General features: G+C 39.7%; 1 protein-coding gene across 5 annotated transcripts in view; it reads right to left on the reverse strand.

Annotated features, from left to right (window-relative positions):
- The window catches only part of MAK (male germ cell associated kinase), a 46,042-nt gene extending 26,233 nt beyond the window's left edge, over positions 1 to 19,809 (reverse strand). For all 5 annotated transcript variants that reach the window (XR_013336544.1, XM_077770096.1, XM_077770095.1 and 2 more), the window contains exons 1-7: positions 19,487 to 19,809; positions 11,812 to 11,866; positions 11,012 to 11,133; positions 9,037 to 9,116; positions 6,156 to 6,288; positions 2,784 to 2,955; positions 1,428 to 1,595 (exon numbers count right to left, since the gene is read on the reverse strand). Coding sequence is in view for 4 of the 5 variants with exons in the window: in XM_077770096.1 (XP_077626222.1) it covers positions 1,428 to 1,595; positions 2,784 to 2,955; positions 6,156 to 6,288; positions 9,037 to 9,116; positions 11,012 to 11,133; positions 11,812 to 11,866; positions 19,487 to 19,587 (831 nt within the window). In the remaining variant the exon portion in view is untranslated. The remainder of the gene's footprint in view (positions 1 to 1,427; positions 1,596 to 2,783; positions 2,956 to 6,155; positions 6,289 to 9,036; positions 9,117 to 11,011; positions 11,134 to 11,811; positions 11,867 to 19,486) is intronic.
- Positions 19,810 to 21,761: the final 1,952 nt, after the last annotated feature.

Consider the following 21,761-nt stretch of genomic DNA (forward strand, 5'->3'; position numbering starts at 1 on the left):
CAATAAGACCCTAAATTTATGGGAGGCCTGTGTGGCTTAGTCGGTTGAGTGTCCAACTTCGGCTCAGGCATGATCTCCCTGCTTGTGGGTTTGAGCCGCGTGTCAGGCTCTGTGGAGGCAGCTTGGAGCCTGGAGCCTGCTTCCCATTCTGTGTCTCCAGCTCTCACCACCCCTGCCCTGTCTGTGCTCTGTCTCTCAAAAATAAATAAACATTAAAAAATGTTTTTACAAAGGGAAAAGAACCTAAATTTACTTTTTTTTCCCCAAAGAAGTAACTAATCGTCCCAATGCCAGTACCCCTCCCCCCCGCCAGTTTGTGATGTCATGTTTACCTTCTGCTGACTTACAGCTTCTGCAGCTCTGAGCTACGTGTCCATTCTTAGGCTAGCGCCTTCCCTGCTGTAATTACTATCACTTTACAGATTGCTTTAATATGTGCTAGGGCACGCGGTCTGCGCCACCACTGTCGTCCCATTACTGACTCTTATTCAAACCGGCCTTGACTACTCTTTCTCATTTGTTCTTCCAGTTCACCTTTCGAGAACATTTCTCAACACTATTTCTTAAATAATGTTTTGGTAATTAAAAAAATTTTTTTTTATTTGAGAGAGAGAGAGTGCAAGCCAGGGAGGGGACAGAGGGAGAGAGAAGGAGAGAGAAAGAATCTTAAGCAGGCTCCATGTTCAGTGTAGAGCCTGAAGCGGGGCTCAACCCCATGACCCTGGGAACACGACCTGGGCCAAAATCAAGAGGCGGACAGCTCAATCGACTGAGCCATCCAGGTGCCCCTGTTTTGGCAATTTTAATACTGAATTTATGTTTAAAGAACAGTAAGTATGCAATAAAGTCTATTATGACTTTTTAATTCTAAGCCCTTTGCAAACACAACCACGGCATTTTAAAGACTGGAAGATGTAGAAGGGCTGGTGGCAGGCGGGCTGCAGACTGAACAGTGTCCCAGTCCCGTGGAGGGATGACACTGTTGTGTGCCGTGACCAAGAACCCACCTGTAAACCACAGGAGAGCACAGAAAATCTACTCTGTTTCCTAACTGAAGAGACGCCTTTCTACTACCAGTGACGAGCTTCTTCCTAATTTGCTGTCACATGCCTGAATTCTTATCATTAGGGAAGTTGATTCCTTTCAGCCTCAACTTCATTTGAACCACAGGACACAGAAAATCTTTGGTGTGGCTGTCTTCTCAATTCTCCCAGGGGTCTCGTCGGCCTAGAAATTAATTCATGACATACTGGATGCCTTCGGGTTTCGGGCTTACTTCTGTTAGTAAAACCCTGGGTGAGAAGAGACTTGTCTTTGTAAATGAAAGTATTCCTGGTATTGTAAACTCTCAAAACTAAAAGGGAAGGAGAAAGGGATGGGAAGGGAAGGAAAGGAAAAAAACACTGCACCAGAGGGATTCACCTTACCTGGCTTGCTGTCGGCCGCTTCTTTGGATCCCAACTTAACATTTCAGTCATTAGCTGAATAGCTTCATGACTGGCATTGGGAATAAGAGTTTTTAAGTTTATAGGAACACACTGGGGAAAGCGGAAATTCATAGAGGATGCAAGCTGGTGTCCTTCTGGCCAGTCACTCTGTTTAGGGGATATAGAAGTGGGTGGGGTGGGAGAGCAAAAAAAAAAAAAAAAAAAAAAAAATAAAAAAGGAAAATGGTTTTTAGTAATCAATTTGAAAACATAAAAATGATATAAAAATCACTGGTGTTGACTACTATAAATAAATGAGAGAATGAAAGGCCAGACCTCATATACAATTCAGTGCTACAGACAGTATAGAAGGAATATAGAACTGTTAGGGAAAAATGAGAAAGCACTTTTTTAAAAAATATTTTTTAATTTATTTCTAGGAGAGAGAGAGAGAGAGACAGCGTGAGCAGGGGAGGGTCAGAGAGAGAGGGAGACACAGACTCCAAAATAGGCTCCAGGCTCTAAGCTGGCAGTCAGCACAGAGCCCGGCGCGGGGCTCGAACCCATGAACCGCGAGATCATGACCGACTAAGCCACCTAGGTGCCCCGAGAAAGCACTTTTTTAAATTTCAGAATATTCAACTCTTGTCTAGTTTTTGGACCTTGATAATGACATCCAGGTGACTTTGAATAAATAAGGACAACTGATAAAGTGGCTGACCATTACAAAGATCCTCATTATATGTTATACATCACATCCAGGGTTAAAAACTGCACATAGCTGGGAGATGACAAATTTCAGTAAAGCTCTAATAACTGTTTACTTGTCTGATGTTAACTGCAAGGCACATTATGAATACAATTAGAATGTAATGATAATGATACATACTTAAAGTTATGAAGTACATATCAGAAAGTAAAGGTCTAGCTGAATGCAATAGTTAACTGAAGAGCACTCAGCTCAAGAAATCAGATATCCATGGCAGAGGTACATAAAAAGAAACAGGAAAAAGTGAAAAAGGTCCAGGACACCTGGGATTAATGAACATTCACAGAGCAAGAAGGAAAATCTAAGCAAGGATGTCTATGCAGTCAGCAGCTGACCATCAACCCAAAACTAACTACACAGAAGGCTAAATACAGAGTATTCCCTTAAGTTCTTAAAGGCAAGAACCTTTTTTTTCTTCAGTCTGGTGGGGACTCTGGCTTCTCATTTCACCCAATTAAGAAAAAAAAGATTATAAGAAAAAAAAAACCATTAAAACATCAGCCTATTTGAAAACAAAAGGTATCAATAGCCAGGTAAAAGTTATAAATAATCAAAAGTTATAACAACTTAAGGACAAGAGTACTCACTTTTTTGGGAGTCCCTAAAACTTGGCAAATCTTAAAGATCTCATCGACCTCACTTGTCCCTGGGAAAAGTGGTCTTAATGTATATAGTTCGGCCATTATACTCCCTACAGCCCACACGTCAATGGGAGAGCTGTAAACTGAAGATCTTAATAAAACTTCAGGAGCACGATACCTATGAAAATAGAAACAAAAGAAAATAGGCCATTTTGACTGTGGTTTCAAAGATGGAGCGGCAGTAAGGTTCTGTTTGGTCACGCATTTCAATCAAGGGATTGGTATGAAGGGCCTTCTGCACATCTGGCATTTGTACAATGTGTTGGGGTTATGTTGAATGTGACTTCTTTTCCCTGACCACAAGCAGTTGGGGGAGCTGGAGACAAATTTAAATGATGTGTCCATGTGGCCTAAGATAGAAACTCAAATGAATAAATATGGAAATAAGTGCTATAAGACACAGTGGGGGAAGGGGGGGGAGCTCTGAACAGAAGCAGATATATTCTGAATGAGAACAGCTGTATAATTTTACCAAGCATTGTATCCATGATATATTTATATGAAGGACAGAAAACAAAAGATGAACAAAGATTATCCCTAAGTAGTGTGTTTTTTTCCCTTCTTTTTACTTATCAGTTTGAAAGTGCTGATTTCTTCAGTTGATTCTGTTCCCTCAACTGACAATAACTTTCATGGAGCAAAATACCCTATTCATGAGAGCAAAGGTAACTGGTAGGAAATATTCTCACTTCTAACTTCTTTTTTCCATATTGAAATGTGTAGATTTTTCAGCCCGAAAGTTTCATAGTGTTATCTTTTTGCTTCTATTCTCAGTACCTTTCTTTGACAGGTTTATTGAGATATAATTTGCATAATATCATAATATACAACTCATCCATTGGAAAGTGTATGACTCAGGGGCTTTAAGTATATTCACGGAATGTGTAGTCCATCATCACAATCAATTTTTACCATTTTCATTGCCCCCAGAAGAAACCCCACACCTCTCCAAAAACCCTCTATTCCCAGTGCCACTGTAGCCTACTCTCTGTCTGCAGATTTGCCTATGGCATGTACTTCATGCTAGTGGAACCATACACTATTCGGTCCTTGGTGACTGGCTTCTTTCACTTAGCATGTCGTCAAGATTCGTCCATGTTGTGGCATGCATCAGTACTTCATTCTTCTTCCTGCTGAATCCTATTCTGTTATATGGCCCCATACTTTATTTATCCATGCATCAGTGGATGGGCACTTGGGTTGTTTCCAACTTTTGGCTATTATAAGTAGTGCTGTTATGAACATTCATGCGTAAGTTTCTGTGTGAATGCGTGTTTTCATTTCTCTGGGGTATATACCAGAGAAATGCGTGTGGAATTGCTGGATCACGTGGTAACTGGATGTTTAACCACTGAGGAGCTATCAGCTACTTTGCACCATTTTAGGCTCACACCAGTAATGTGTGAAGGATCCGGTTTCCCCACGTCCTCGCCAATACTTGTCACTATGCTTTGATGTTTTTGTGAGATAAAATTCATTGTTTTGGAGGTTTTGCCAAGTTTGGATGTTGAAAACAAGTCTTCCCAATTTTATCTTATTTCAGCACAGAGTCTAAATTTACACCGTTGAAAATAGATACTCATCCTAAAACAGAACCGTGCTCCCCCCGTATCCATTAGTGCTGACTCCATTCTTCCAGCTGCTCAAGAAAAAAAGAAAAAACAACCTTAAAGTCTTTGACTCCTTTATCTGACACCCCACATCTGATTCACCAGGAAGTCATGGTTGCGCTACTTTAAAAATACCACCGCCATGGCCACCAGATCCAAGTCCTTATCATTTCCTGCCAGAATTATTGTAACAGCCTCCTACCTCGTTTCCCTGCTTCTTCCCTCGCTTGTCCAAAATCTATTTTTAATGCAGCAGTGAGAGTGATATCTTTGAAACATGTCAGATCATATCACACCTCTTCTCAACACCCTCTGGGGCTCCCAGTTCACTCGGATTAACAAGCCACCACAGTCCTTACAATGACCTGTAAGGACCCGTGAGATCTGGCCACTTCATTAACTCTCTAGCCTCATTTCCACCTATAGCTGTCCCTCTCTATTCCGCTCTTTGCAGAACTCACACATGACCTCCCTGTCTCTAGGCCTTCACACCCAGCATTTTCTCTGCCCGAAAGCTCCTTCCTGCCCTGGCATCTCCTCCTCAGCAAGACCCTCTCTTTACAATAGCAACGTGCCCTTGCCTTCCCCTAACGACCCAACTCCCTGTCCCTCTCCATATTTTATTTTCTCCATAATAACGTGTCACCACCCGATCTACAAATATTCTTGTTTTAACTAATATGTAACACACGCAGGAAAGCACACTTATTGTAAGAGGGCAGCTTGGTGAATTTTCACAAATAGAACACATCCATTGACGCAGCACCAAGTTCAAGAAACTGAGTGTTATCTGCATCCCAGGAGGTCCCTCTCCCACACGCGCTGCCACTGTTCACATAACTGCTACCCTGACTGCTGACAGCATAGGTTAGTTTTCACTTTATGTATAAATGGAATCTTCTACCATATGTACTTTTTTCCTGTTTGGCCTCTTGCTCTCAGCATTATTTCCGTGAGACTCAGGCAATTGTGTGTAGCTGTAGACTTTTCATTCTCATTGCCATAAAGCATTCTACTGGGTGAATATATTCTGCTGCTCATGATGGATGTTTGGGTAGTTTGCAGTTTGGGACTGTTACGTGTCTTTTGATGAGCATGTGCATGTCTTTCTGTTGGTAACGCATGATGTTTTTTGTTTTTTGGGTTTTTTTTTTAAAGTTTATTTTGGAGAGAGACAGAGACAGTGTGAGTGGGGAAGGGCAGAGAAAGAGAGGGAGACACGGAATCCTGGAGCAGACTCCAGGCTCCAAGCTGTCAGCACAGAGCCCAACGTGGGGCTCAAACTCACAAACTGTGAGATCATGATGTAACCCAAAGTTGGATGCTTAACCAACTGAGCCACCCAAGCACCCCTCCATGATGTTTTTAACTTGTTATTTGTATATTGGATGTCATGTAAGCCGCATGAGACAGATTTTTTTTTTTTTCTGTTCAGTTCACCTCTGTGTTCCCCGTGCCTGAAATAAAATCTAGCACATGGTACATGTTCATAAATGTTTGTCGAATGAATCAGTCAATCAGTTAATGAAATCCTTTCTCCTTCAGAATAGTCATGACCCAATCCTTCTTTCTCCACAGAACGCAAAGTCAATTTTATATTTTGTTTTAAATATTCGATATGGAACCTCCAGAAAGTGATGTAATGATCTTTTGTAGTAAAACTTCAACACAGACATAAACCTCTACAGAATTGCATAAAACTACTCACCATCTGGTAGATACATAATCAGTGTATGGTGGCTGTGATCTTAATTCTCTTGCAAGTCCAAAGTCAGCAATTTTCACAAGTTCTGGACCCATACAAAGCAAGTTTTCTGGTTTCATATCCCTATGAAAAAATCCTGGTAACAGAGAGGAAGAACAATAATTGATCATCATGTTTAAACATATTTGAAACCTAAATATAATTGAACTTCTCTGTTGTAATTAGGAATGTGAACTTAGGAAAAAATAAACCATAACTATTGTCTAAAAAATGATAGAGGCAGCACCCCGCTTTCAAAATAAATTGGCAAGAAGTTCTCACCATATATAAGGTCATTAAAAATGCCCATTTGCTCAACAACCTTAAGGACGTATTATAGTCATTATTGTGCAGCAGATGAGAAGGGGCAGTGCAGAAGAGGAGGAGCCTAAGCAAAGCCCGAGGAAAGCCGCATATTCAGGTTTATGTCACTTCTTTGAAAAGTCCATTAAACAAAAACAGAACTCCACACATTTTAGCCAATTCTTTCATTTACAATTATTTCATTTATCAGCCCAGTTCTCCCCTGGTAGCTGCTTTATTGAAAAACCCAATAATTGTAATGGTTACTTACCAATTCAGTGTGTAAAATAAATGGTTACTGAAGCTGAAAGGCAGGTCAATGAAAATGAGGCGGAAAACTCAGGAAGAAGGACACAAAAGCCCTCTTCGCACATTTCTAAGGGAGATCACGCAGGTAGGTGGCCTGTTTTCTAATGACCTTGCAAGGTGGGAGAGTCAAGGTGGGCTGGTCATCTGTTGTAGGGATCATTGAGGGGGGGGAAGGGGGGCCACCTAGCTTCAGCCTGAACTTTTTAAGCCAGGTGTTAAGCCTATAAGCTTTTCTAATTCCTTCTAAGCCAGGGTGGGCGCTTCACTTGTGATATTACAACGGTTTTGTACTCAGTGTCATCTGGCACTTCTTACTCAAAATAGTTGTTGGGATCCATTTCACGAACTTCCAAGGGAGATACACTGCACTTTCACACCCTGGGGACTAGAACAGGAACACAGACGGTGGTGTGTAAACTGACACAATAAATCGTAGCGAATCAAACCAATTATATATTTGTACGGTTGAGGTTTTCCCATTCTCACTGATGTAAGGATATTAGTAACCTGGTCCTGTTTTAACTAAAATATTAGTCTTATTTTGGGGCAGCCACGATTTTAAAAATATTTGCTCAAAGTATTACATGCTTATCCACTATAGCAAGAAGAGTGTAGCTTCTGTAAAAATAGCTCTTGTTCTTCGAGTCTCGTGTCCTAAGTCACTGTCATCAGTTGTGTAACCAACTGTATCTTATTTGTGTTCTTTACTTTTAGCAGCAATTTTCAACCCCCAAGCCAACTTCTTGCTTCAATCACTTATGCTTTGACGTTGCTGGGAGTTCCTCTATATCCAAGGACTCTAAACCAATTTTATTCCTAACCTAAAAAATATCAGTAAATCACAAAAGTCTTTCCAAAAACCAAATAATTCATAATGCTTTTGATTTTTCCACACTGCACTTGTTTCTATTGGCGTAAACTAACTCAGGCAAATATCATGAGTTACCATGCTGGTGAGTGTTAAAGAATGGGGTGAAGATGGAAAATCCATTATGAACAATGAAAGTAGCATATATCCTTTATTTCCATGTAATTAATAAATGACTGACCTTTACCAGTGGATTGTCGTATATTATCACACGCTTTAGACTTTTAATGGACCGAAAAGTGGCATTCAGGAATGTTCTGACAATGCTTACATTGTCAGAATAAATGATAAGTAGCATTTTTATTTATTTATTTAAATGTTTATTTATTTTGATAGAGAGAAATTGTGTGCTCACGTGAGTGGGAGAGGGGCAGAGAGAGAGGGAGAGAGGAAATCCCAAACAGGCTCTGCGCTATCAGCACAGATCCTGATGTGAGGCTTGATCTCATGAACCATGAGATCGTGACCTGAGCTGAAATCAAGAGTCAGATGCTTAACTGACTGAGCCCCCCAGGTGCCCTTAAGTAGCATTTTTAGAAATTAAATTATTTCCTGTAACAGTTAAAGGGGAAAGTTGCTCCTTTCATATTTTCTCATATAAAATATGGGATGAAACATGAAAGGAGACTAATGATGGTGATTTCCTAATGCTTGTGTTCAGAACGCAGCAGTGGTCTGGCACTCTTCGAATTTAATATTGGAACATCTAGTGATTCTAAACAAATATTTGCTAAACATTTTTGTAATAATGTTAACTTTTTGGACTAATTATTCTGATCTGATAGGTATATAAAAGACTATAAATGAAGACTACATAAATGAGAAAGTCATAAAAATAAGAACAAGCACTTTCCTTAATTTCATTCAAAGAACAAAAACAGCAACAATAACAAACACAAAGAATGGAAACAACTAAATGTCAGTACTAAGGAAAACTATAAAACACCAAGCACGGGCACTTTAAACTTATTTACTTATGTAAACATTAATAAGTGGTCATGTGACCAGAGCATTCCAATCTTTTTCCGAAAGAAGGGCATTCTGTTTTGTTCTCATTTCCAAGGTAAAATCAGGGCAGGAGATTATAGGATGGCTTTATTATAACTGGGACTGAAGGCTGATGATAAAAGTGTTAACAAATTCTTCTCTAGAGGCAGATAGTTATAGATTACAGAAATACTACTTTATATATACAATATAGAAATTCTAAGTTTTTAAAATAAAAATGTCAGTGTGTGCAGGCACATACTCCACATTTGTAGTTATTCGGTAGAACATTATTTCACAGTTTATATCCAATTCCTGTGTGTGACCTCATGACCTTGACAATAATCTAAAGAGGCAGGAAATGAAATTTAAACCTACCATGTTTATGGATGAATGCCAGTCCTTGTAATATTTGATACATAATATTTCTTATGACTGATTCAGGGAACAGCTTGTTTCTGTGAAGACAGGAACAAATAAACAGTCATGTAATTCCGTTAACCAACCAATCAAACCAAGAAAGGAGATGTTCTTCTCCCTTGGGGCCCCTGTTAGCCTCATGATATTGGTTAAAGGTGTAATTTGTACCTTTACAGTTTTTAAACGTTGTAAATTTACAACATGACAATTAGGATTTTTGTTTGTTTTGACGTTTGGGACATCAAAAAACTCAAATCTAATCATGAATGCATGACACAAATATTCAATAGCTACATTTTCAACTGTCCCAAGAGGAGCAAAGTAAATTGGAAAACTAATAATCAAGTAAGCCCGGGGTGCAAATCTGTCTCCTACAGGCTTTGAGAGGTTTAGGGGCAAAACTGCTTCAGTTCTATATTGTCTACTGGTACTGTCCAGTGCAAAAATATATTAAGAGCCACAAATGAGAAACACTTAAGTGCTATTTTTTTCTAGTAGCCACATAAAAACAAATGAAACAGCTGAAATTATTTTTTAACAATCTGTTTTTTTCAATATATACCAGATGTTATTTCACCATGTAATCAATATAAAAATTATTAGCGAATTCACTTTTTTTGTCCCAAGTTTTCAAAGTTGGTATGTATTTTTATTTTACCTTTAAAGCACAGTCCAGACTAGCCACATTTTCTTTACCTTTATTTTAGGTAAATTTTCTTTACCTTTATTTTAACTGCTATCAGTGTTATAATGACATTAGCCTGTGGAACATAACAGTCATTCAATAAGTATTTTTTGAAAGAAGGAAAAATATGATTGAAGGAAAATTCACTCACCATCCTTAAGGATTACTTTGAGTGGGTATATATGTGTGTATGAAAGAAATGCAGAGAAAGCATTCCACTGGGAAATGTATTTATAAAGTATTTTAGGATCTTTTGCTGAGCAATTCTGGGTTTAAAAGCAGGTAAAATGGGGGCGCATGGGTGGCTCAGTTGCTTAAGCATCTGGCTCTTGATTTCGGTTCAGGTCATGATCTCATGGTTGGTGAGATTGAGCTTTGTGTGGGCTCTGCACTGTCAGCACAGCAAATAAATAAACTTTAAAAAAAAGTCAAGATATATATTTCATATAAACACACACTATCTATCTATACTCTTTGAAACAGAACCTGTCTATAGTTTAATATTCAGTAATAAAACTGGTCGGACGAAATTGAGAAAATTTTCATTGCTTCATTACTGTCTCAAGCACTTTGTGAAAGGTTAATAAAAGGGAGGAAGGAAGTAGTTTTCATGGAGGGATTTAATAAGTTCATTTATTAGAATATTTAAGTGAATGATAAAACTTATGGTGTTACCAATTCCAAAGACATTCTCATTTTAATTTCTAACCCTATGAAGAGGGAGAGCTTCAGTCATGTGCCATGAGCTTGGGAAAGTTAATATTTTGGTGGTAGCTACTGGTCACATGTGGGAGATTCATGTCCATTTTACCTGCTTTTAAACAGGTTTTAATCTGTTTACTTATTTTAAAAAGAGAGAGAACACACGTACGAGTCAGGGAGGGGCAGAGAGAGAGGGAGAGAGAGAATCCCAAGCAGGCTCCGCACTGTCAGTGCAGAGCCCAGCACAGGGTTCAATCTCATGAACCATGAGACCATGACCTGTACCGAAATTAAGAGTCAGATGCTTCACTGACTGAGCCACCCAGGCACCCCTCTCTTGACTTTTAAGAGATTACACCAGAGAAATGGTGACTCTGTCAATAGATGGTTCTTCTTCAAGTTATAAAGATAACAGCTAATTAGTTTAGATTCACTCTGGGAGTGACAAATCCTGGATGCTGTAGAGTGTGACATAATGAAGGGATCCAAGGCACCCAGAGAGGAGGTGATGGGAAAAAGTACAGATTTTGTAAAATAAAGACATACCTGTCTTTCATTAATTGATAGAGGTTTTCTTTCATATATTCAAATATAAAATAGAGATGGTCATTTTCTCTGATAACTTCTTTTAGTTTGATCACGTTGGCGTGGTTCAACTTCTTTAGCGACTGCAGCACAGCAAATATGCAATAAAATTCTTAAAGCCACTGATGTAGAAGTTGGCAAAATATCATCAATGCTACCTATGATAATTACCTTAAGTGATCTTCTCAATTCGTTAATGAATTAGGTTTCAGGTTCTATAATATTTTACATGACTAAGAACATCTTAGAACACCAATTTAAAGTAAGCAGTAATTGTTTTAAATAATGAATGGAAGAGCAAAAATCAATGAGGTCAAAATCACCTGCCCGACATTTCAATCTGTCACTTTTGTCTTGGCCTATTCAGTAGGCTTAATTTATTTTTTTCTGACTTAACTGTGTGACATTCCATACAAATGTCTTCTCCAAGTCATAGAGCATAACACAGAAAGAAATGGTATGTAGTTGTTAAACGTTGTCTTTCCTTTGATAGCATGAATGAAAATGCTCTTTTAAAAGTGAGAGTGTATACTTTTAAATAGAGGGTAGAGTTATTTTCTGTTCTCCACTGACATTTGGATGAGGAATGAGAAGTTACTTTACTTAGGAAGCTAAAGAAAGAAACATAAGAAATACAATGATCATTGGACCGCTTCCTACAAAGAACAGAACAATCCTGTTAGCGGCCATCTTTAGAAATGAGACAGGATGAGGCAGAGGTAAGGCCTCCTTGGGTTCTTTCCATCTGTAGGATTTTTTACCTTAACTTCTCTCAAGTTCATACATTCATCCCAAGAATAGAACTTTCTCTTCATCCTGAAATAAAATGAGACAAGTTTACTGTACAGAGACAGGATTTCCAACACAAGTAACACTGCTGGCTTTCTTACTCTAGTCTCCACGTTGGGCAAGCTGTGCTCTCTCTCTTCCAACTCCTTACAAGGGAGTCACCGCTCTTCTGTATATCTCAAGGCTGTTTGGTACAGGTTCACAATTATGTCATATCTGAAATTATGCTTTAAACACAACGGTGAAGGTATTACCATTAATCTTCCTTTCTGGGGGAATTCTCATATATCTCTAACCAGTTAATTGTGCTTTTCTAAAAGGGCCCCTTCCAAATCTTCTCTTTTTGACAGATAAATATGAAACACTGAGGTGGACAGGGGAAGGAAATCACCAATTTTGGTAGCAAATATAAAATAATTTGATCTGACAACTTCTGTATCATTACCCCAGCTTTAAACAAGAAGCCAAGAGAATTAAGTGATTCAAGTCAACAAAAATTCAAAAGTAACTAAACCTTAGAAATAGCTTTCTTTTTAAAAAGATTTTGTTCCTAATTTTTATTATTGAAGTAGAGTTGACATACAGTGTTTTTTGGTTTCAGGTATGTAATGTAGTGATTCAACACTCATGTACATTATGAAATGCTCACCATGATAAGTGCAGTCCCTATCTGTCACCATACAACATAACTACAGTATTATTGACTACATTCCCTTTGCTGTACTTTAAAAAAATTCCACGTCCGTGAAATCATATGGTATTTGCCTTTCTCTGACTTATTTCACTTAGCATAATACTCTCTAGCTCCATCCATGTTGTTGCGAATGACAAGATTTCATTCTTTTTTATGGCTGAGTAGTATTCCTGTGTGTGTGTGTGTGTGTGTGTGTGTGTGTATAAACATGTATGTATATACACCTCATCTTCTTTATCCATTCATCTATCAAGGGACACGGGTTGCTTTCCTAGCTTGATTATTATAAATGATATTGTGGTAAACATAGGGGTACATATATCTTTTCAAATTAGTATTTTTCATTTTGGGGGGGTTAATACCCTGTAATGGAATTCCTAAGTCATATGGTATTTTATGCCACGAAGCAGAAGATGATGGTCCTGATTGGGTATTAATGGAATGTAGGTTGTTTTGGTAATGAAGAGGGATACATTGAAAATGAGAATAAGGGGTCTAATATCTTAAGCCAAGTTTTTTTCCTTTGCATAAGGCTTGAGAGAAATGGCATAGGCTTCTGTATGGCTCTGGCAGGCAAAGCATGGTCAAAAACTCTCCTAAGATTATGTCTTGTCCAGAATTTTAGAAGTAATGGCTAGAGTGAACATTCATATTGATAACCCTGCCAGTAGCCTGGCTCCACAGTTCTTAAAAAGATGTTCATTTCTGTGATGCCAGGGTCACTCCTAAGCACCCTGTTATCATGAAGAATGGTTCTGCTCTCTAAGATCTCAGCCCTTAAAACTTCAGACTGTGATCACAACCTGCGATCCTTTTACCATCGTTACCATTGGACGTGCTATATGTGTGTCCGCTTGTCCAACCTTGGCTTTGCTTGCACCCTCATCCACCCTGGATCCCATGATCAGCCTTTCCACCACTGTCCCCTCAAGAGCATGTACATATTCTGATGTCCCCCTCTCCCAGCATTCCACCACTCCCGCCCTGCCATCCCCCAGCCTCTGCTCTGTGTACAGACTGGTGCAGGGGGGAGGAAAAGTCACATAAATGCCTCCAGTAGCTCCACTTTAATACTCACCCCAAGTAATCGCAGGTGGGTTCTTACTGATACTTGGCAAGCCTTCTAGAACTTTTTGTTTTTTAGCAACTCAGTGACATGTACTTCATGACTGTTCAAAGTTCAATGCCTCTACTTACCCCACTTTTGACTACTCCTTGCCCTCCTGCAATCTGGTGTATCTCCTATTCCCCTAGACCAACTCTCACCATACCCACTAATTACGTCATGTTCTCCAAACCCAGAGAACACCCTGCTAGATAATATTGTTCGGATACCAGAAAGCCATTTCTAGCTCCCTCCCTTATGCTGGAAGAGTAAATTCTCACTTTTCAGCCTCCCTGTTGATAATGGAGACCACTGTGATCCATTTCTAGTCAATACGATGTAAAGGGAGGTCACTTGGGGGTTTCTGGGAAACAAATTTACTTCGGATTTGAGAGAGGAGTTTGCTGGCATTATCCTCCCTTCTTGCCATCCTAAACCAGAGAGGTAACGCCTGGATATCAAGTAGTCATAATGTGGCCCATTAAGTGACACGTTGGAGGACAAACAAATGCTAACAGCTCAATACAAAGAAGATAGAAAAGGCCTAGATTCAGTTCACAGCTGGGCCCTTGAAAGAGCACTGGGAACCATCAAAATTCAGATTTCCTAATACGGAAGAAAAACAATCTATTTATTTAAGCATTGGTTCTGTTATTTGCTATTAATTTCTATATTTGTTATGTACAGCAAGAAACATTCCTAACTAACCTAAATGATTTTCGGCCACTAGTTTTTAGCTGTCTTTTAATTGAGTACTTCTTGGGGCGCCTAGGTGGCTTAGTCGGTTAAGCGTCCGACTTTCGCTTAGGTCATGATCTCGCGGTTCGTGGGTTCGAGCCCCGCGTCAGGCTCTGTGCTGACTGCCAGCTCAGAGCCTGGAGCCTGTTTCAGTCTGTGACTCCCTCTCTCTCTGACCCTCCCCTGCTTACGCTGTCTCTCTCTCTCTCTCTCTCTTAGAAATAAATAAAAAACATTAAAAAAAAATTTAATTGAGTACTTCTTTATGTATTTCCCTCGTGTCCATATACTTTCTACCCTCTCTCAGTTTTCTCCCTACTTCTCTGGTGGCTCCTTTTCAGTCTTTGTGAGAACCTCTTCGAGGACCCATCCTTTATCTGCTGGGATTCCTCTAAATGAAGACCTCTTTTCCTTCTATATGGCTTCAAATATCATCTGAAGACTAACAATTCCCAAATTGCCAGCCCAGACCTGTTTTCTTTTTAATGTTTATTTATTTTTGAGAGTGAGAGAGACAATGCATGAGCAGAGGAGGGTCAGAGAGAGTGAGGGAGACACAGAATCTGAAGCAGGCTTCAGGTTCTGAGATGTCAGCACAGAGCCCCATGCGGGGCTCAAACTCACAAACCATGAGATCACGACCTGAGCTGAAGTCAGACGCTCAACTGACTGAGCCACCCAGGTGCCCCTAGCCCAGACCTGTTTTGAATGAAAATATTCAGTTACCTATAGGCATCTTAAAGTCATTATGCCCACAAGTGAACCCAGATTTACTCCTAAGCCTGTGATTTCCCCTGTCATGGCAAATAGCACCACAACTAGGCATTTAAACAAGAATTCCAGGAGTTAGCCCAGACTCTTTCACATGCTTTCCTCCTTTCCCTCATGCCCACTTACCAGTTTCTACAGAACCTAGGTCCTAAATGTCTCTTGAGTGCTTCCACTTCTGTCCATACCTAATGCTATCATCCTAGATCAGATCACCACCACCTCTAACCAAGATGACTACGTCAGTCTCCTTTTTTTTTTTTTAATGTTTTATATATTTCTGAGAGAGAGAGACAGAGAGAGACAGCGTGAGCAGGGGAAGGTCAGAGAGAGAGGGAGACACAGAATCTGAAACAGGCTCCAGGCTCTGAGCTAGCTGTCAGCACAGAGCCCGACGCAGGGCTCAAACCCACAAACTGCGAGATCATGACCTGAGCCGAAGCCAGACGCTTAACTGACTGAGCCACCCAGGTGCCCCAAAACTACGTCAGTCTGCTTACTGGTCACCTCATGTCCAGTTTTGACCTCTTTGATCAAGTATCCACTCTTTTGCTAAAGGGACCATTATAAAGCAATACTTGATCATATCGACTTTCCTGGTTAAAATCCTTCATCACCTTCTAGTCAAGCTATATGTGAACCTGGCTTTATGACCTCACCCTTAGCCTCATATCCCTCCTCTGCTGTACTCAGAACCTATACTCTGGCCACCTACCCTTCTTCTTTCAGCTGTGCAGCCCAGGCAAGCCTTCACATTCTCTTGCCTCCAGGCCATCATACTTGCTGCTTAGAGCATTCTTCTCCCTTCCCTTTTTCTTGATATTTTTTTCCCTCACTCTTGAGATCTCATTTCCCAAGGGAAGCTTCCAGCATACTTCTCCAGCATCACTTCTCTGTGCTCCCCTAGGACTCGTTATTCCCCCACCATAGGACTTATCATATTTTATGTTGTAATTTGTCTAATTTGTTGGTCTTCCTCACTACATTTTAACTCATCTATCTCATCCCCATTTTGGCCTGAGCACCTGTGTAGTAGGAGCTTAACAATTATGTGTTGAATGGATATTTAACTTTTTTTCAAGCCTTCCACATGACTCCTCCTCCTCCTCATTGATTTTTATTGTGTCTTTACAGGGATACGGTCTAGCACATAGTAGATACCCAATGTGGCAGACACTGTGAGTTGACTATCCAAAAGCCACTCTTTTCTTCCTCTTTACTAACACAGCTCAGCTTTTCCACAGGGGTACAAAGTGCTCCGTGAAGAACTCAGCTTCCCAGCCTCCCGTAGAGCCAGGTGTGCTCTGTGACACACTTTCAGCCAATGAGAAGTAATCAGGGGTCTTCTGGATAGGGGTGAGGAAACTATTTTCTGAAGACAGAACTTAAGTCTGTGATAACAGCACGCACAAGGTACCAGCCCTGGGCTGCCTATCTCAGGACGTTTTATTACATGAGAAAAATAAATCCCTATTTAAGTTACTTGTTAAATTAAGTTAAATCCCTATTTATTTGGTTAGTTTTTTTATTTCATACACCAATGCATTCCTAAATTGTATGCTTATGGCCTCTTCTCAGCCCTCATTGTATTTGACTTCTTAATTTTTAGAGCCCTCAATTCTTTCAAGGCTTTACTTAGATCTATGCAGGTGAGGCTTCATTCCCTATTTTATGAAATGGAACAGTAAAACACACAGGTGACTTTGCCATTCACAAGGAACACTGAGCATTTTGGTAAATGAAACAGAACAATGGTTATAATGTTGCATGATTCCACCAGACCCGATCTCAGTTCTCATTTTCTACCCACTTCTCAGAAGCCACAGCTTTCATGAATTGAATGTATTGCTTTCCAAAATCTTTAAAAACATTTTATATAGAAATTTATGTATATTAAAGTATTTGCGTGAGTTTATACAATTATTTAATCTATACATAAGGATGATTTCATCTCATTTTGGCTAATACTTATCCATCCTTTCTTTTTCTCTTATTGCATAAATTTGGTCACCAATGCAATCTTAATTAGTAGGGATAATAGCTGGCAGTCTGGTCTTAAAACCAGTACTTGTAATATTTTGCCATAAAGATGATGCATCATATAGGTCTTACTCAGTTAGGGAAGTTTCTTCTTATTCCTATTGGCTAAGAGGTTTTTTTATTCCCCCCAGTCATGAATGGGTATTGACTTTTACTAAGCCCACTCAGTAAATATTTCATTTCAGTTACTGTACAATTGTACATTTATTTAATAATAATGGCTACTGGCAATATTTTATAAAATTATTTCCTTAAAGATGTAATGTTTTAGATCATGATATTTTAAAGTTTTTAACATGTGATAAGCATTTGTTAAAGCATTTAAAGTTTAGATTGCCATCCCTTGGCTGATTTGGTAACTGGCCTCCATGACTCATTCTGGTAGAAGCCGATGGCCATGTCCTAAGAATACTCAAGCAACCCTCTGTAGAGGCCCATGTGAAGAGGCCACTTGTCGGCCATGTGAGTGAGTATTGTGGGCTAATCTGCGCCGCCCACCACACACAAATTCAGATGCTGAAGTCCTAATCCCCAGTACCTCAGAATGTGACTTGATTTGGAGACGGGCCTTTACAGAGGTAGTGAAGTTAAAATGAAGTTATATGGGTGGAACTTAATCCAATATGGCTGGTGTTCTTATAAAAAGAGGAAATTTGCACACAGAGATATGCACACAGGAAAGGTCATGTGGAAGAGAGACAGGGAGAAAATGCCATCTACAGGCCAAGGAGAGGGACCGAGGACAGATCCTTCCTAAATGGCCCTCAGACGGAGCCAAGCCTGCTGACACCTTGATTTTAGACTTCCAGCCTCTAGAATTGTAAATTGTACATTTCTCTTATATCAGCTGCACAATCTGTGGCCTCGACTTTGTTACAGCAGCCTGTTATTGGCTAAATTTCCCCCCACCAAATCCATGTTGAAGTTCTAACTCCCAGTATCTGAGTGTGATTGTATTTAGAAGACAGACTTGAAAGAATTAAGTAAGGTTAAATAAGGACTTTAGGCTGGGTCCTAATCTGATACTACTAGTGTCCTTATAAGAAGATTAGGATACCATGAGAGGACACAGGGAGAACACAGCCATCGCAAGCTAAGGAGAGAGGCCACGGAAGAAACCAGCTCGGCTGACACCTTCATGTCTGACTTCCGGCCTCCAGAGCTGTGAGGAAAGCAATGTGCTGTCTCAGCCACCCAGTGTGTGCGACTTCTTTATAGCAGCCCTAGGAATCTCATCCAGTGAGCCACCTTTGAAGTGGACGGCCGGTCCCAGTCGAGCTTTCAGATGACCGCACCTCATGAGAGACCTGGAGCCAGAACAGTCCAGCTAATAAGCTTGAGCCAGAACCGTCCAGCTAATAAGCTCCTCCGAAGTTCCTGACCCACACAAAGTGTGAAGTAATAAAGGTTTGTTCTTATTTTAAATCACTGTGCTTTGGAGTAACTTTTTTTTTTTTTTTAATGAATAATAGATAAGAAATGCTGTAAATTAAGAAGTAAGTTGGGGTACCTGGGTGACTCAGTCAGTTGAGTATCCGACTCTTGATTTCAGCTGAGGCCATGATCTCATGGTTCATGGGTTCGAGCCCCACAGCGCTGTGTGCTGACAGCGCACAAAGCCTGATTGGGATTCTCTCTCTGCTAACTAATTATTAGTTACTAATAATTAATTCTATTTCATTGGTAAGCTTAGGAAAATACCATTCAGAATTCCATTGATATTATGAATACCATCTTTCGAGGTCTGTTGTTTTAAGGAAATAATATGTTCCACTCTGCACTCAACTTTAAATTCTAAAAACTTTCCAGAGCACCTGGAGGGCTCAGTCGGCTAAGCGTCCAACTTTGGCTCAGGTCATGATCTTGTGGTTCGTGGGTTCAAGCCCCACGTTGGGCTCTGTGCTGACAGCTCAGAGCCTAGAGCATGTTTTGGATTCTGTGTCTCCCTCTCTCTCTGCCCCTCCCCTACTTGTGCTCTCTCTCTCTGTCTCAAAAATAAATAAACTATAAAAAATTTTTAAAGACTAAGGAAATGCAAAAAACTTTCCAAACATTGCCTTCAGTTTCAGTTCATATTTCTTATGCATTAAAAGCAGAGCACTTCTATTTTTCCGATTTATCAATGTAGCTGGACAAACCAGAAAACTGAAACTGTGTACATGGGGAATCCCTTTTGGCAATGTTTCTCCAGAATGGCCGTCCACATTAGCCAGACAAGCAACAGGGTCTAAGCTAGACCTCTCTCGGAAGAAAAGGAAAAGAAAGATCCGACTTTCACCCTTGGCCACGTCGCACACGGTACCTTTTGATGGCCACCAGCTCCCCGGATTCGTTACTCTTGCCCATCAGCACGCTGCCGTATGTGCCATCCCCCAACTGTTTCATGGTCGTGTATCGGTTCATCTTGGAAAAATAACGCAGCAGAAGTTGTTGATGGAAGTGACTCCTTTGTTGAATATAAACGTAAAGACTTCTTTATTTTTATCTTTTTCCCTGGGACTGTGGTTGTTCTACTGGTGACAGGTGTGTCATCATTGAATGCAGGCTCTTCCCCAAGATTATGTAGATTCATGAAATGTAGCAATAAGGAATCTGGCAAGGAAACAGTGCTTCCATTCTTGTGAACACCCTATAGGAAAAAAAAAAAGGACAAGAATAAAAAGAATTTTCATTAAAGAATCTCTTCAAAACATTTACTGGTAACCTAAGCACAGGGAAGAATTATAATATATATACCATGTGCTAAACATTTGTTAGTAAGTCCTTTGTGCTATGTGGAATGGAGTTTATGTATAACACACCAGTAATATTCATTTATGGAGGCTTCACTTACATGGTACTGTATTACTTATCCCCTGAATATTCAGTAAATACTGGCGTAATTATTTGTATAATTTCTTGTATACTGCATATAACCTACATTATTCCAAATCAGGCACCGGAAAATCAGGCATCTATTCTACATCCATTCTTTGAATCAGTTTTTGCATTACATTTATTTGGCCCATGATCCCTTATGTGAAACTTCTGGGCCAGATGTGCTCAGAATCCAGGAATCTGCACATTTTAGAAAAGTCATATGGTGAATATACCATATGTAACATTTCCCAAACAGCATCTTAATATAGCTGCAGAAAAATATATGAAAAGTACACCCACGAAAATAAATGAAGGCTGTAATGGCATTAATATTGTTGCAAATTTGTACAGATTAATTTAAAAAGTTTTCATTTTGGGGGTGCCTGAGTGGCTCAGTTGGTTAAGCATCTGACTTTTGATTTCAGCTTAGGTCACGATCTTCCAGTTTGTGGGTTGGAGCCCCGTGTAGGGCTCTTTGCTGACAGCATAAGGCCTGCTTGGGATTCTCTGTCTCCCTCTGGCCCTCCCCCACCTGTGCTCTTTCTCTCTCTCAAAATAAATAAATAAAGATTTAAAAAAATCTCTGTCGTTCTGTTATACAGCTTTACGCTTAGTTGCAGATAATAGCAAAATGCTTGGCACCATTAAAATAGTTGGTTTTAAAATGCCTGTTATAAGTTGGTGCTTCCTTCAAAGATTACTTTTCTTTCACTGTAGCACTGTTTCATTAACACACACACAAAAAAATCATAGGAATCATTTCTCTATTATATGCAGAAGTTTAGGACCCACAAAGTTATGCTATAGTTGGCAAAGTACCTGATGCTTCCAAAAGCAGACTTTCTGGAGAAAAAAACAAACATGTGCAGGGAAGGACATAAAACAGTGTTGTTTCCTATGACAGGAATGTATTTGTCCACAGGAAATGTGGGAAGAACCCTGTGGGGCTTTTAAATAACAGGGAGTGTGTATTAGTTTATCATTTATTTTTCTTCATGTAGATCATAACCCCTTCAAAGTCACATGCGAATTAATTTAGGTTGTGCTAACTCTGTAGCCAGGATCTTAAAAAAGAGATCACGGTAGTAGATTCTCCATCTACTTAGTTCTTTCTCAGCTTCAGTCTGAGCTAATGGGCTTAATGGATGCCAACAAATGAGTCCCCATTTGCCTAAAAATGAAGTTTTTTGTAAGTAGTCTTTACATCATACATATACATGGATTCAAAATATTAAGGCATTAATGGTGCCTGGGTGGTTCAGTTGGTTGGGTATCCAACTCTTGATTTTGGCACCTCATGATCCCAGGGTCATAGGGTCAAGTCCCACCTCAGGCTCTGTGCTGAGTGTGGAGCCTACTTGAGATTCTCTCTCTCTCTCTCTCCCTCTCTTTCTCTCTCTCAAATAAAAAAGAAAATATTATGGCATTAATATAGAGTGAACATACCTTCTGCACAATTCAAAACATGTATTTGCTTTTCTTAATTTTTCCTTTATCTGTATAAGGAAATATATTTTTGAAAGATTTTTTTAAAATTTTATTTTTAAGCAATCTCTATACCCAACATGGGGCTTGAACTCACAATCCCAAGATCAAGAGTCACATGCTCTTCTGACTAAGCCAGCCAGGAGCCCCTGGGTTGGTTGTTTTGTGCCATGTGCTATGATTAAGCAAAACATGGACTAAAATGTATTTATTCTTATCATTTAGAATTTAAT

The sequence above is a fragment of the Crocuta crocuta genome, unplaced genomic scaffold, assembly GCF_008692635.1.
Source record: "Crocuta crocuta isolate KB4526 unplaced genomic scaffold, BGI_CrCroc_1.0 scaffold24, whole genome shotgun sequence".
In the NCBI taxonomy this organism is placed as follows: Eukaryota; Metazoa; Chordata; class Mammalia; order Carnivora; family Hyaenidae; genus Crocuta; species Crocuta crocuta.